Below are 16,503 nucleotides of genomic sequence, written 5' to 3'. Positions count from 1 at the left end.
TCATTCCATTCAACCTCAGGAAGTGGGTTTTAGATGAATAAGTAATTGTTCATTTTAGGGTTTTTTTGTCCTTTCTGTTCTAGAGTGGCTATTTGCATAGCTGAAAATGTTGCTTATGAAGATGAGTTCAAGAGAACTTATAGGAAACACCGTGAAACTAATACCCACCATATAGCAGAAATTAGGTCATAAGCATCGGGAAGAGTCTACCCTATCAATATAGGAGCAACTATCTGAGGTCAGCTGGATGGGAGAGAGTGTCTCCATCCTCTGTGAGTTTGTGATTGTTTACACATACCTTTAAACACTATCTCAGTGTTTGAGACTCCTTTCATCAGGGTAATTTTTCTCCTAGAATTCATTTCTAATACGAGTGATGATGATTGTGTCCAACAGTATCTAGGAAGTGCTTACACAGTTGGCTTCAATTCTCCTACAAGCCAGAAATTTATCACAGCAAGTATACTAGCACCAAGAACAGATTTTGGTTAAATATGTCTCCTGAGATAATAGATTAATGAAAAAGCATTAAATAAGATAATTCTCCTGTTAATTCATCTTTAGCATTTCCATCTCTATGGCTGTTCCTTCTTTGTGTCTTAGTAACCAATAATCTCTCTTCATCTGACAAGAAAAAAACATCATAAATTCATGAGATAGAAAATTAGAAGCACTCACAAAAGTCTTAGAAATTTTCCCAACATAAACATTTGAGGCAGTGCCTACTTATTTATCTTAGTTGATATGAGGGACATCTGATATCTACTATTTCTGATTTACTCCAGCCTATATGATAGACTGATATGAAGACCAGGGAGAGATTGGTCAACATGGGATGTGATGTCTGTCTCCTTGATTCTTCCTTTGCCAATGTCTCTACTTTATGGTCCTGTTACTTCATGATAAATGATTAAGCCAAGGGTACTTTAACACATTTTAGACCAATAATATACCTTCCCTGAAAGTCTATAACACTTATCTCATGCAAGAAAACCATTACTCCTTTGTGGCAAGAAGCACACATATTTAATGATACACAAGTATTACCACCACTCTCCTCAAGGTGGAAGGTGTCATAGAATGTGAAAGAATGACTTGCATAGTACGGGAGATTAAAGCCATCATAATAGAAAAATGGAGAAAGAAGGACAGAATCTTAGTATGTAATCCCTTAATCTTTATCTCATCTTCCTTGTGAGCTTATCTCTCGCCTCTCCTAGGACAGCATTCCAATGTAAGTCTCATTGAAGTCATTCAAACCAAGTTGTTTTCCCCTGAAACTAAAATCACTCTGAGTTATATCAGGCAGAAAAGTGCTCTGCATGGAGGGAGGTCCTACCGCGTGATGGATTGAGCAGAGGTCAGAAGTCTACATTCCATTTTTAATGCTTTCCCTCCAACTGTTCCACTTAAGTCCTTAGGATGTCAACTTCCTTATCAGTTAAGGAATACAAGATTAAAATTATGTTACAGTGTGGGGAGATGGCTCAATTCAGAAAGTACTTAGCATGCAAGGAGGATGACCTGAGTTAGATACCTAATGCCCACATAAATTCTGCACAGCAACAAGGACCATGTGCAGCAGCGCATGCTTAAAATCCTGTGAGCTTCAGGCTCAGTAAGATACTCTTTCCATAAAAATAAGATGGATAGTAACTGAGGAAGACATTGGACATTGACGGCTTCTCCCACATATTCATCCACAGTCAATAAATAAATAGGTCTGACAATAAGCAATGACCATAAGCTTCCCTCAAACCCTCACTACCAGTGTATTTGCCCAGTGTGAATACTTTCATGTCTGTCTCCTTTTAGTCTGAAGATGTGGGATCTTGCAGCAGCCTTGCAAGTCCCATTTGAAAAGTATTTAACTTCTAATGCAGATATAACAAGTCATTTCTCAGCTTCACTGTAACTGCAAAGCCGTCTATAATTCAACATCAAATATTTATTATTACATTTATTAAAAGTTTAATAATTTAGCATTTCCTGTATTTAAGATGGAAGCTTAGCTAACTGGTTCCCCTTTATCCAACTTGGGTCACTTCAATATTTATATTCGAAAGTCTCCATGTGAGTTTCATTTAGCAGAGGCTGTGTCTTGAGCCCTCCACCTGGGCTGCCCATTGGTGCATGGTACAGCTTCCCCTGTGGCAAAGACTAACAGAAATCCCATGCTGCGTAGTGTTTGAAGAGATTTACAGAGCCTGGGCAGAAACTCATCCTAATAGACTTCGGTTTTATTATGATCACTAAACTAAAATGGAAAAAATATATGTGTCTCCAGGCTCACTGGATGAATGACAGGCAGTGGGTAAGGAGGGGAAAGAGAGGCGAGAATCTATCCATGTGGTAGCAAGTGTGGGGGCCTATATACAGACTTTAGTAGAGGAACTTTTATCCTCCAAAACTAGGAGGAATCTGGTGGTCAGGAAGAATTTAGATGCACTAATCTATGAACCAAGCTGACTGTCAAAGGGACTCCTAATTTACTTACAATCTCTTTCCTCCATTTATATTTTATTTTACATTTGTAGAAAGGATGCATGCCTTCAGTCAGAGGGACAGCATAAGGAATTGAGTTTTGCTCTTCAGTATAAAAACAAACAAACAAACAAAAAATCCCCGAATAAAAACCCAACCCAAACCAAACTGAAACAAAACAAAAACAAAAAACAAGCCATCAAGCAGAGTGGTGAGTGCAGATTCACGGTGCCCATTCACCAGCTTAACCTACTCGGTGAGTACTCAGCCATTGAAAGACTGTTTCAATAACAGGGTAATGGCTTCTGGGGAACTGCACTTCATGTTGTCCACTACCCTCCACACACATGCACATATATGTGCATTTCCACACATATGTACCTGTATGCATACAAGCTACATGCCTTAAAACTTAAAAAGTGAAAACTAAAAACGAAGAAAGAACACTTGCACACAATAACCAAATGGTCAGTAAGACAAAGATGAAAAGCCCTAACCCTGTCCCCTTATCTTACTGAGGATTTCCTGTGCAAACATAGCAGCCAGAATGAAGCACTAGATTAACAGTCTCAGCTAAAATACTGACTTACTACTCAAGTAATATTGTGTGCAGAACTTAATCCATTTGCTTCCTCATCTGGAAATAAAAGTGGCTATTCCACTAGTTGGAAGGAGACAGAATTTATACTCGTAAGTTTAGCCAGATCAAGACACAGACGACACAATGACCAGATACAGCTGGTCATTGTTATTTACAAGTATGTAATTAAGATTAGTTTATGTCTCAGGAACATCCAAAGTTATGACTGTGATTGTTATTTCCACTTATAGATAAGAAACAGAGGCTAATAAGGCTTCAATAATTTGGCTGACATTAGCTAGTGAGGGGTAGAGCTGGAAATTAAGTCTATGCAGTTTCATGAAGGTATGTTCTACTCACTTTGCATAATACTCTAATCTTGGAGTTGTAAACTCATAAGTCTGTTATGAAGATCTCTTGCCTTCAGAGGAAAAGGATTTCTGGAGAACTGATAAGGGAGGGATAAATAAATGGTGGGAGAAGTCTGATAGCTTGAGTTTTTATTTCGACTGTCAAGAATCCTGTGGCCCCATAGCATCCTCACAACAGAAGCAGAAATTCATTTCCAACTTGTCTACAAATGCATGCCTATAAATATACTTTCTCGCGAAAAGTCTGATGAGTTCAAGGGGCAGCAAATACAAATTCACTTTCATGTCTGGGATACCTCCCTATGAGTTACGGGAGGTCCAGTGGCACCGAAACAGCATAGGATGTTGTCATTGCTCTTGCTTGCTCAGCCCAAATAGATGAAAAGACCACATCTCTGAAATGACAATGCATACCACTTTGGTGGAAAGAGGGAAATCAACCTCAAACTGATTAACAAACTTTCTGCCTGCTGGCTAGTTTTTACATTGTCATAAGGTGCTATGCACACTGATAGGAGAAAGAAGACTTGAATAGTCTGAACCAGAATGGTACCGTACCAACCTGATAGGTAAGCTATACTCATTGGCGCATTACAGACATAATGACTTTGGGCAGCCAACCACTTTCTGATTGGATTTGAGACATAGGCCAGGAGGGATTTCATGTAACGCAATATAAGCCTGTTCAAATGCCCATGGCTAGGAAGTCCTGAACTCTGGGTGTGGGGCTTCTACTGATATTTTGCTCAATGGCTAGGATGGAAAACTGCCTTGTACAAAATTTTCTTTCTACCCATAGTGTTTTGCTGCTGAGCTTGACCTTGTACAGAGAAATGTCTTTGCCATGTGTAGTGATTTACACAGGATTCCTAACTGTACAAAGTCCTGAAAGTAAGTGACGAAGTGCTCAGCCAGAGAGGGGCCATCCATATGAACTTCTCCCAAACAAAGATTAGGGAACCAATGTCCAGGGAATATTATGGAAGAAAGGAAGAATGTAAGAGCTAGAAAGTGAGGAGAAAACCCATGAAATGATCTCTTCTGAACACCTGGGGCTACCTGCACAAGACTTGTAGAAGCTCATAGCAGTCAATGTGCCAGCATTGGCGTAGGGCTGTGCTCTGAGGCTCCACCCACATCTGAGGCATTACTGCCATTTTATGACTGCTGAGGGAGGAAAAGTCACTTTTATTTGTGGGTGTAGTCTCTTGCCGTCCACTCTTGGTTGTGCTAATTGGATGCAATGTGTTATTAATTATGTAAGAGTAAGGGCATGAGGTTCAGAAGAAGTCATGCCAGGGCAGTGGTTCTCAACCTCCCTAGTGCAGAAAACCCATAATATAGTTCCTCACGTTGTCGTGACCGCTCAACCATAGAGTCAGGTTTTTGCTACTTCATAACTATAATTTGCTAATATTATAAATCATAATGTTTTCTGATGGTCTTGTGCAACCTTTTTTAAAGTGCCATTCCATCATGAAGAGGGGCTGTGACCCACATGTTAAGAAGCACTGTGCTAGGGGGTCCTGGAGGGAACTAGAAATTAGTGAGGTGGATATAGTCAAAGAAAATTGTAAAATATATGAAATCTTCAAAGAATAAGTAAAAATATCAATTAAAAATGAGAGCATACTTTCAATTGTGTTCACTTCCAATAAAAGAGAGGTTTCTTGATTATCGAGTGATATTAGCCCTTTGTCAAAAGCTTTTCCACCAGAACCTACTTCTCAAATACTCCAAACCCCATGTAATGTCTTGACTTGCATGATTCTGCTTTGACCAATGCCATAAATTGGTACACACACACACACACACACACACACACACACACACACATTTATATTCTTCTTATTCCCTGAACACCAACTGCACATGCTGTGAAATATAAGCCCGCCATATATATCATCATATGAAAGAGGCCACTAGCTTCTACCCAGGGGTTTTTTCAGAATAGGAAACAAACTTAATCCAAGCTATGAACCCAGAACTCACAACAAGCTTGTATTTTATTACCAAAATTTATGCCCTGTCTGTCATCTCTTACATTGCTATTCTTTATAATTTTTGAGCTAGTATATTGTTTACCACAGAGGCAAATGCCCAGGATGTGTATGCTTAAGATCCATTTACAGAACATAGTGACTAAAGGCAGTGCCTTTAGTCTATGTGGTCTGTAGCTTAAAAAAGAAAGAGGTGGGAGAAAATAGCACGAGTGTTTTGTCTTATATTCTCCCAGAGTATTTCTCATGCATTTTTCTGCTCCACTGAAATCAGACTGAAGTGAAAGCCCCAGCCTCAGGCCCATTGTTTATGGGTAAGAAACTGGTGGTGTTTTCTTGATCCCATACTTGGCGTGCTCTGAGTTTTCCCTGGGGAACTACACTACTTGCAATCACAATGCATGAAGCTAAATTCTCTAACATTTTGATTTACAGAGTGAACTTGTCATTCAGGACAAGGTGGGTGTAGCAGGTTGCCCCTGCAAGCATTGATCTGAAACACCGACTATGGCCATGTGATTGGCCCGAAGCATCAAAGCCTACAGATGAGGAACATGGGTTCAAAGGGTTCAGGTTTCCAGGATTCAAATCCTGATTTTGACATTTACTGGCTGTGGCCCTGGGCAAGTGACATGACTTATCTGAGCTACATGGGATGGTGTTAGTACTGCAATGTCAGACATATTGAGCCATGCAGAAATATATATCTCTTTACTATAACAAGGTGTCTCAGGTTATAAGTCTAGACTTTATCACAACGGTATGCATGACAAAGCTACCCAGATTAAAAACAGAAAGGACAGATGAAAAGAGATAGGACTAATGAATCCTTGTAACATCTGAGAGTGTATTAACCTACTATCCAGGAGGTAGGGCTACTCTAAAGTGGCCAAGCCCTCATATATTTTATTTTCTAGTTGAGCAGGGAAACTCTGTTCTGTTTCATTTCCTAGTACACTTAGATTCAAACTTCACTTAGTAGCTGAATCATCCAAAAATGTGCTCCATTAAACAGGTGGGTTCATCTCCAAAATAATAACAGATTTAGTAGGTGGAATCTGTTTCCTGTGTTTGCTATGAAAAGATCACACAAACTCGAGTGGCTTGACTGAGAAGGAGAAGACGTAAATCAATATTGCTAGTCTGAAGTCAAGGTGACTCATCTTGTAGAGATGGTGTGTGTGTGTGTGTGTGTGTGTGTGTGTCTGTCTGTCTGTCTGTCTGTCTGTCTGTCTGTCTGTCTGCCTGCCTGTAGTCTTGATTTTATGTTCTGCTGCCTATTGGTTTTCTTGGCTTATGACTGTAACACATTAACATTTCACTTTTTCACACTGTTTCTTCTGTTTGTGTCAAATAACCTTTGCTTCTCTCTTATAAGAGCATTTGCTGTAATGTTCCCAGTCATACCCATAAGCCAGGAAATCCAGGATATGTTAAAGAGTCTTAATAACATCTATAAAACCCCTTTTTAAATTAATAAAAGCTAACAGTATTTACAAGATTTAAACATTAGTACCTTATACCTTTGAATATCAGTCAATCAGTTGTTGATGAATTGCGAGAATCTGTCTTTCAAACAGGTATCCATGCAATCTTGGACCAGTGAATGACCAAGTGACATCTTGAATATTTAACGCAGAAATTTGCATATATTCAAAATACTCTTTTAACCTCTAGATGTGTCTGGTTATATTTAGCCTTGTGATTTCTTTCTATCTGGAAATTTCCTTCTTTATTGAATATCACAATGTACATTTTTTGTTTGTGTGTGGCTTTTGCCTCATCTAATACATCAAGATTCTTGCCTTATATTTTGTATGTCTACTACATAGCCCCCCACATAATAGGTGTTCAATAAATTCTCAGGGCTTGGAATTGAAAGAGCAAAAGAACAAGAAGAAATTCTTAATTCTATTCAGAAAGAACTCAATGTGAAAACGATCACCAAGTGTGCAACGTTAGCTCGCATTCTGATGTCCTATTATTCTTTCCACATTGTTCAGGAATTAACAGCACTTCACAATTTCATTTTCATTGATTGAGATCATAGAAAAATCACTGAGGAGCTCCAAATGCTGGGCTTTGTGGATGACTATTATTCTAACTATAATAGCTATTCTCACATTTCTCTTATAAGAAGATCCAGCTGTAGGCAAAGTTGTGAAGAAGGCCTCAGTGTGCAGCAAGAAGTGTTGTTTGCCATGGTTCCCTCTCCACAAGGAACTTTTCTTTTCTTTCTCAAGTCAGCCTCTTGTCCCACATTCCTTGCTAAGCCATGAGACTTCTGACAGGAGAGGTAAGCCTTATTCTTGTCTGTAACACTAGGGTGCTTGGCACTGTGCCTGGCACACAAGAGGCACCAGGTACAAGCTGTTTTCATTCTTTTTAAGAGCAGAAAGGAATTCATGTGACATTTAGCTACCCTACCTTTGTGGCTGGCATCATTAGTGTCTCCAGTACTGAAATTCTCATTGCTGGTAGCTTCGTGCTGGGGCAGACTAAAGAACAGGAGGCCTCCAGAAAAGAATTTTCTTCATTTGCCCCTTTACCCCTCCGACTTGAAATATTTCCCTTTCACTTCAAATTCTGCCCAGCCAAGCCTTTTCTACAATTTACACTTAATATCCAATGTTCTTTTTATCTTTTGAAAACAACTTGTTCTCCCCTTTGCACCTCTCAAAAAATCCTCTAAATACCCACACATGATTTTTTATTTATTCAATAGAGATGCCCACGTCCATAAAGCCACAGGCATGACAAACCACAGGAGACTGCACAGACTCATTTAAATTCTTCCCTAAATCTTAAGACACAAAGATGAGTGCAAGCACTCAACACCAAGACACTGCTGTTTTTAAAATGCATCAATTGGATGCACCCTTTTTGCAAAGGAAAGAGAAAAGAATTAAAAAGTAAAAGAGGAGAAAATCCATTATGCTACATTGGAGGCACGATAATTATTGTCTCTAGAGAGCTAATCATTGTCAAGTTCAGCCCTTTATTAGACTATTTAATCTTCTCTCTTTATTGTGCAATATAAGAACAAAACAATAAAAACAAACAGAAAACAAAGCAATAGCAAAATTTCCTCTATCTTCAATGTCCTCAAGCATAAACGGTACCACAGAAAATCTAGAATGCGAGAGGGCGATGGCATGAAAGTGTACACTGGGCTGGTTCAGCTGGGTCCCTAGATTTGTAACTTTAAACACTGAATTTATGTTTAATCAAAATAAAGTCTTCTTGTAGCAATGTGTACTTTGATGAATGTTTAGGGGAAATGTTTATAAAAGCCCAGCAATGAGGAAAATATCAAACTTCATCAATACAAGCCTTCCACCCTGCCCTTAGTCATTAACCTTCCATCACCCAAAGTAGTACAAAGGCTTTTACAAATTAGTAAACATAATAGTATAAATTATCTTACAGCATTCTTTTGTGTCTAGATTTTGTGCTTCAGTACTATTTTATACATACACATGCACATGCACACACACACACACACACACACACACACACAAGTTTCTGTTATATACATACTTAGTGCTGTAATCAATGAGTTAGATATCTGTACATCCAACTTGATTGGACACTACCTGACCGATTCCTACAGTGGTCAAGCTAATTAACACTCCTGTATTAAGTATATAAAATATTTAGTTGCTCTTTTTTTGCTGACCCTGTATAGATAATTTTACTTACAGTAAATTCAGCTACCCCAGTGCATCCCAGCTACTCTGGATCTGTTTGTGAAAGGTCTCGTGCTTTCCCCTTAAATTTATCACAGTTTGGGTATCCCAGCCCAAACTTACAAAGCCCCTTCAAGTCATTCCAGGAATCTTACTGTGACGTACACTTCTGCCTCCCCTATGCTTCAATTGCCACAGTCATTATTCTACTCTCTTTGCTGTGATTCCATGTCAGAGATATTGGCTATCTATAATTATGATCTATTATTTATTAATTTCTAACAGATTACCTGACTGGAACTTATTAATTCTTTAAATGCCCGTGATATGCTTGCCTGGGCAATGCTATGTCAGACAAGGTTTATTAATGTAGCTTGGAAACTCCACTAACTTAGTACAAACCACTTCACATATAAGACTATAATCTTTGTGTGCTCTTGCTGGTTAAAGGCCAAAACTGGGCTTCATCACTCCCAAAGAAGAACACAATCTAGGCCTTAAGTTCATGTTTTGTCTGCCTGCTTAATCTTTATAAATAAAATGTAAATAACAGCCTAGCTACATCACATGATGATATAAAGATTAAATATAGTTGCATCAATAAATGATCTAGTACACAGGGTACCATCAGTGGCTATGAGCTATTATTCATATACTTGATGGAGAATGCATGTTCTCTTCATTTTACAGGCAAAGAACTGGACACATAGAAAGTAAGAATTGGCTGCATCATATTGCTTACACACTAAAAATGGGCTGTTCACGCACAGCAACATTTGACATAAATATCTTCATAAAATCACAAGAACAATGTTAACCACCTAGAGCTTTGTGGAAAGTTAGCAGAGAGCTTTTCACGGATTGTAAACTGAGCTTATTAGAACTCCTTGAGAGAGGTTCTATTCCATGCACCTTGTTCTACTTTTGCTATATGCAATGCCCGGAGTCTTTAACAAGCTTTCCACAAACGCCATCTACTCCAGTTCTACATTTAGACGAATGAGAATGATAGAAATCATGACGAATTTATATGTTCAAAATTATTTTTGTTCTTTTTTTAAATGAATTTTTGCTAGATATATTTCTTTTTTTACATTTCAAATGTTATTCCCTTTCCCGGTTTCCTGTCCATAAGCCCCTCCTTCCCTCTCCTCCCCCATACAGGTGTTCCCCACTTCCACCACTCCTTATACACCCCCACCCTGGCCAACATTCGCCGGCACTGGAGGTCCAACCTTGGCAGGACCAAGGGCTTCCTCTTCCCCTGGTGCCCCAACAAGGCTATTCACTGCCACATATGCAGTTGGAGCCCTGGGTCAGTCCATGTATAGTCTTTTGGTAGTGGTTTAGTCCCTGGAAGCTCTGGTTGCTTGGCATTGTTGCTTTTATGGGGTTGCAAACCCCTTCAGCTCTTTCAATCCTTCCTCTAATCCTCAACCCAAAGGGGGTCCCGTTCTCAGTTCAGTGGCTTGCTGCTAGCATTGACCTCTGTACTGGACATGCTCCGGATGTGTCTCTCAGGAGAGATCTATATCCAGTCTCAGTATGCATTTTTAGCTTCAACAATTTTATCCACTTTTGGTGGCGGCATATATATGGGCCACATGAGGGGCAGTCTCTGAATGACCGTTCCTTTAGTCTCTGCTCTGAACTTTGCCTCCATATCCCCTCCTATGGATATTTCTGTTCTCCCTTTTATGAAGGAGTAGAAGCATCCACATTTTGGTCATCCTTCTACTTGAGCTTCCTGTGGTCTGCAGATTGCATCTTGGGTAATTTGAGCTTTTAGGCTAATATCCACTTATCAAAGAGTGCATACCAAGTGTGTTTTTCTGTGATTGGGTTACCTCACTCAGGATGATATTCTCTAGTTCATTCCATTTGCCTATGAATTTCATGAAGTCATTTTTTTTGATAGCTGAGTAGTACTAGATGCTCCAACATACAACAAAGACACATGCTCCACTATGTTCATAGCAGCCTTATTTATAATAGCCAGAAGCTGGAAAAAACCCCAGCTGCCCTTCAACAGAAGAATGGATTCAAAAAATGTGGTACATCTACACAATGTTCTTTAGTTTTTAATAACTCGCTTCTATGTTTTACAAGTGCTATTCATTTATTGCCTTAATAAGCTTTTACATTTCCTTTAAAATTTTCAATTATGTATACATATGTGTTGGCACATGCAAATGAATGTATGTGTTTCTGAAGTCCCTAAAGGATATTGAATTCCTCTGAATTTGTAGTTCCATGTAGTTATCTGTAAATCACATAATGTAGGTGTTTGCAACTGAACTTGTGTTCCCTTAAAGAATTGAAAGTATTTTGAACTGCTGAGCCACCTCTTCAGCCCCAATATTATATTGCTTTTTTAAAAGACCATTGTTCTAAAAAAAATCATAGCCTGGAAAAGCATGTTAGCCTCATCCTTTCATAGAGATATCGAGAGTTGCCTCTCAAAAATTTCTCAGAAGACAACAAAAATTGTTCACTACAGTTCAATTCATAGAATCTCTGTCACTTGTTGAGTAGTAGGATAATGGTCACAGGTAGTCATCAGCGACAGGGTTTAATTTTAGTTAACAAATCAGTAAGCTGTAGGCAAACTGCCTTTATAACTAAGACTAGAGTTCATTTATCATTACATCATACTTTCTGGAAGGTTTCCTTTAGTCAAATTGGAAACAGAGAAATAAGTCTACACTAGAAATACCCAGACTTGTAATAGGATCAGATCTAAGACCCTTGACTTAGTGAAATCAATAAACATTTAGTAGATGTCCAATATGTACTATGAACTGGGGATTACAAAGCTATAGAAGCTATTTTCTTTGACCTTGAGATGTGCACCACATAATGGGACAGCAAAGTGTATAAGCCACTAATTAGAAGGAAGGAGAGGAAGTCTGCAAGGAAGTTGTTCGCAAGGTAAAAGGCTTGAAAGGAGAGAGGCAGTCAGTCACATTCATTTCATGAGTGAATATCAAAGGATTGGACAAGTTGGGCCTTTGGACCTTTTGGATTTTCCAGAAGGTCATTTTCACAATGGAAAATAGACCACCTTTTTAAACGTCCAAGATTCTCCAAATACTGCTAATTAACAATGGTTATATGATAAACTCATCCATGATAAATCTCACAGCGAGTGAGATAATGTATCAGCCATGAATGGTTTTTTCTTCTTTTTTCTTTTCTAAATCAAATCCCAGAAGAAGAGCTGGCAGAATACAAGCCAGTGCTGCACAACAATGGAAGGTGCTTCGAAAATTTAAGAGCAGATGGATTCGACAACATTCTTTTCATCTTCTAGACCTCAATCAACATTACTGAACTCTTTCCTTCACAAGAGTGCTTGTGGTTCTGAAAGAGAAGGCCATCCACAGCTACACAGAGTACTACACAGTCTTAAAGATGACTTCCCTACCTGACATCTGCAGGGTCTTCTGTGACAAGCACATCAGTCTTGCAACTGGCCAGGGGGTTGATGGACAGCTCCACTGGTGGAACCACGAAGCTTTTGCTGACCGGAAGCCAGAGGCCTTGACCCAAGCTGAAAGTAGACCTGCAATGTAAGAGTTTCCATTGGGGAACTCCCCGGGAAGCAAAGAGTAAAAGAAAAAGGGGGCCCTCTTCCCCTCCCTTATAGGGCATTTTCTTATCTTTCCACCCAACTTGAATTCTCTATATTCTCTAAGGCCCAGCATTAGCTGGATTTGCTCATATTCAGATGTTTGCTTTTTAAGTTTATTCATCATTCAGCTCTTGCACTACATTGTCCTGCTTGTTATCTTCTCATGAGTAACAATTGGACACTGAAGACAGGGACTACTGCAGCTTTTCTTGTGATGCCAATATACAGCAGGAGTTCCGTAAAGTGTCAGAAGGAGCAGTCTGGCACAGAGGGTAAGAATGTGGACTCTAAGCCAACATTTCATCCCCTGGTTCTGCTACTTAATGCACTGTGTGCCTTTATCTGGTTAAATTTAGAAGTTTTCCACAGTTTCATAGAGCTGGCAAGCAGAGGTAATGGGAAGAGAGTTTGGGGTTGTAAAATATTTTTAAGTAGGTAGATGGAATAATCTGTAATGTCTTCTTTAGTTCAAGACTCTAAGTCTAGAAACCAGACAAACAGGAATCAGATTCCCATAGCAACGGGGCCATGGTGCTGCATCAGTACCAGTGAGAGTTCTTTTATACTCAGCGAGACTCTGGATCTACATTCTAAGACTGCACAAACACACCTTCTGTCTACCCTTTCTCCTTTCCCCAGTATCAAATCCCAGTAAGACTGTCAACTCACCTGAGAATCTTTTCAGGGGCTTGCTCTCCTGTCACCAGATCATAGCCCCTCTCCAGTGTTGTGTAAGGCCAAGGTCTAAGGAAATAATGCAGGAAAAGGAAGGCAAGAAGACAAGACATGGCATTAGTCAGAAGTCAGTAGGAGCCAAAGTGTTAAACAGAAGCTACACAGTAATATTTCATAGAAGTAGCTGATGGAGGTGACTTTCTACATTTTAAAGGAATGACTTAGACACTTTACAGAGGACTCAACACTTTTATTAAGTTCACTTGTCTTTCTGAGTTCATGTTCAAAAACCCAATTTGTCCTCAGCATACTTATCGATTATTTCCTATTTCGGTGTATGAGGAAAGCATCAGTGCTTCATCTCTAGAAGCTTCATCAGTCATGTGCCACTAGTAATGAAGTGTGATTCAGTAGAAGAAATAGGTTTCACTCTTCACTGGGATGTATGCAGAGTGGTGTGTGTGTATGTGTGTGTGTGTGTGTGGTGTGTGTGTGTGTGTGTGTGTGTGTGTGTGTGTACGTGCGCATGAGCATGCACATGCATGCATATGCATATAGCATGTACAGTATGCTTTGATTTATATTTAAAATAATATTTTATTAACTATTGGAGAATCTCATATAATGTATTTTGATAATATTTAACTCATCTAATCTCTACTCTCACCTCCCCACCCACCCAACTTCATGTTCTCTCTCTCTCTCTCTCCCTTTCCCAAGCCATCAAGTTTAATTTGTGTTGATCAAATAGTCTTAGGTATGAGACCTGCTTGGGAGAGAGATTGATCTACCAAGAGTCATACCTTTTAAGAAAATTATCAGAAGCTTTCAGCAGGCTAATATCTCCTCAGCTGTGGGTGGGACCTCACGCCCACATTTCCCCATTCCATGCTGCTACTTCATCTTGCTTGACCTTGCTCAGGTCCTTTATGTAGTATCAACATTCCTGTGATCTCATATGGGCACCTATTCTGTTGTGTCTGAAAGTTACCCTTTGTTTGTAGTAATATACTACCTCTGGCTCTCATACACTTTCTAGCCCCTCTTCCAGAGCCTATGGGAAGATGTTTAGAAAAGATGATCTCATTTAGGACTGCATACTATGCATTTTCTTATTCTCTGCAGAATCTAGACCAGGATGTAAATGAATATGTGTTTTACTCCCCTGACCAGAGGTCCTGTATCACTCACCCTTCACTTTGACCCCAGTCACTTCGAATACATAGATGTCTGTGGACTGGGTCAGGGGCGTAACCTTCATGACAACTGCACTCCCCTGGAAGCAAAAAGAAAAATGATTTGATACATTACCTCTACACATATGCTCTTTCTTTCTTCCCCTTGTGTTCCTGGAAAAGTAATCAACTTACTAGTTTGGGAAAGGACTCATGAAAAAATCATTCAGGATCCACTGAGTATTGTGGTTAATACAGAATTTATGCATGTGCTCATTTCTTTGTTCAACTACTCATCTGTTCATCCAATTCATTTTGAACACATTCAACCAAAGCTCTCAGCTCTATTCTACAGCTACAAAGGAAAGAAGGCATTATTCAGTGGCTAATGGGGTTTACAGGTTGATAAGGAAAACAGAAAATAGACAAATAGTGACAAAGGGCCTATTTTCAAAATATATCTATATATTCGATTATATATATATTGATATGTATATATAGACATATGTCTATATAATATGATATTATATATGTATTGTGCAAGTATAAGTAGAAAATTAAATGTTTTCCAATGCAATGAGCCTGCTTTTTTCCTTTGTGTCTATGGTACCAACGCATTCAAGAAACTTTTGCTTTTCTCTTTGGAACATGTATTTCGCCTACAGTTTGCCTCGTTTGTTCGCTTGTTTGTTTACATTTCCTCACCTCTCCTTTCTCTTCTTTTTCTTCTGCTCTAATCTTGTTCTTTATCTCTTGTGTGTTTCCTTCTTTGTATCCATCTACTACCCACTACTGAATTCCTTCGTTTTTTTCCCACGCCATGTCTGGGTGAACTTGTGTGAGGACCTCCAACCAGTTAACCCTGTGCAAAGTTTCCCCCCTTGTTGGCTAAGTTCATTTTAGCATGCTTTGTCTATTTCCAAAGTTCAGAATTCTACAACAGTTTTCAGAAGGTTCCACTAAATACTTATGACGGCTGCTCAGTGCATTTCTGAAGGTGTGAAGTTTTAAAGTTAAATTCGTTATTTTCCACCAAAGGTATACTTGTAAAATGTTGACAGATGCTATGCCAAAAATATATTCTATAAAAAAATTTAGGGGATACAGTACTCTCAATGGAGTGATTCTCCGTGGAAATGAGGCACACAATTCTCTCCAAACCTCATTTTGAGAAACTTGCATGGCTGGGGATAGAGCTCCATGGTAAAGCACTTGACTTAGGCTCTATTACCCACACTTACATTGAAAAAGAAGGACAATTTGGTAGTCCAACAGTATGTGGAATCATCATTCTGTGACATTCATCTCAGAAAATTTAGAAACTGCCCAGGCTTAGCCTACTGCCTAGAGGAGAGTCAGCCCCAGTACTCAATCATATGAGTCCAATGAGCAATTAACTATTATCTGTGTTTAACAAATTTCCTGGCTATTGATGTCTGACCATTCCCATCTTTTGGTGAATCATAGAGATTCTGCTTGTCTTGATCCAAACTTTTCACAGCATGATGAGGGATACGCAAAATTGAACATGGACGATTTAGGGACATTTCAGTTTTAGCCTTTAATTTTTCTTAGCATTTCATATTTTGGGTGTCCTCGAAAATTAAAAAAAGAAAGAAAGAAAGGAAAGGACGAAGAAAAGAAGGAAGGAAGGGAGAGAGGGAGAGGGAGAGAGAGGGAGAGGGAGAGAGAGGGAGAGGGACAGAGAACAGGCTGGGAGCAAGTAGACACTAAGAAATCATATTTGAGAGTTGAAGATACTGTTAAGATTCCACAAATCAACTCTGGTATGCAGGTAGATGTATTTCAATTGGACTTAAGAAAAACAAGTCTTCTGGTCATCCTTGTTTCATTGAAGGGGATTTCTAGCCTCTAAGTAAATATGCTAACAAGCT

At 39.1% G+C, this 16,503-nt stretch overlaps 1 protein-coding gene across 1 annotated transcript in view; it reads right to left on the bottom strand.

Annotated features, from left to right (window-relative positions):
* The window catches only part of Astn2 (astrotactin 2), an 803,377-nt gene that overhangs the window by 488,637 nt on the left and 298,237 nt on the right, over window positions 1-16,503 (bottom strand). The window contains exons 7-9 of the mRNA XM_032902906.1: window positions 14,625-14,709; window positions 13,428-13,502; window positions 12,552-12,689 (exon numbers count right to left, since the gene is read on the bottom strand). Of these exons, the coding sequence (XP_032758797.1) occupies window positions 12,552-12,689; window positions 13,428-13,502; window positions 14,625-14,709 (298 nt within the window). The remainder of the gene's footprint in view (window positions 1-12,551; window positions 12,690-13,427; window positions 13,503-14,624; window positions 14,710-16,503) is intronic.

Source organism: Rattus rattus, chromosome 1, assembly GCF_011064425.1.
Source record: "Rattus rattus isolate New Zealand chromosome 1, Rrattus_CSIRO_v1, whole genome shotgun sequence".
NCBI lineage: Eukaryota > Metazoa > Chordata > Mammalia > Rodentia > Muridae > Rattus > Rattus rattus.
The sequence above is the reverse complement of the archived record's forward strand: the minus strand, read 5'-3'. Positions and strand labels throughout refer to the sequence as shown.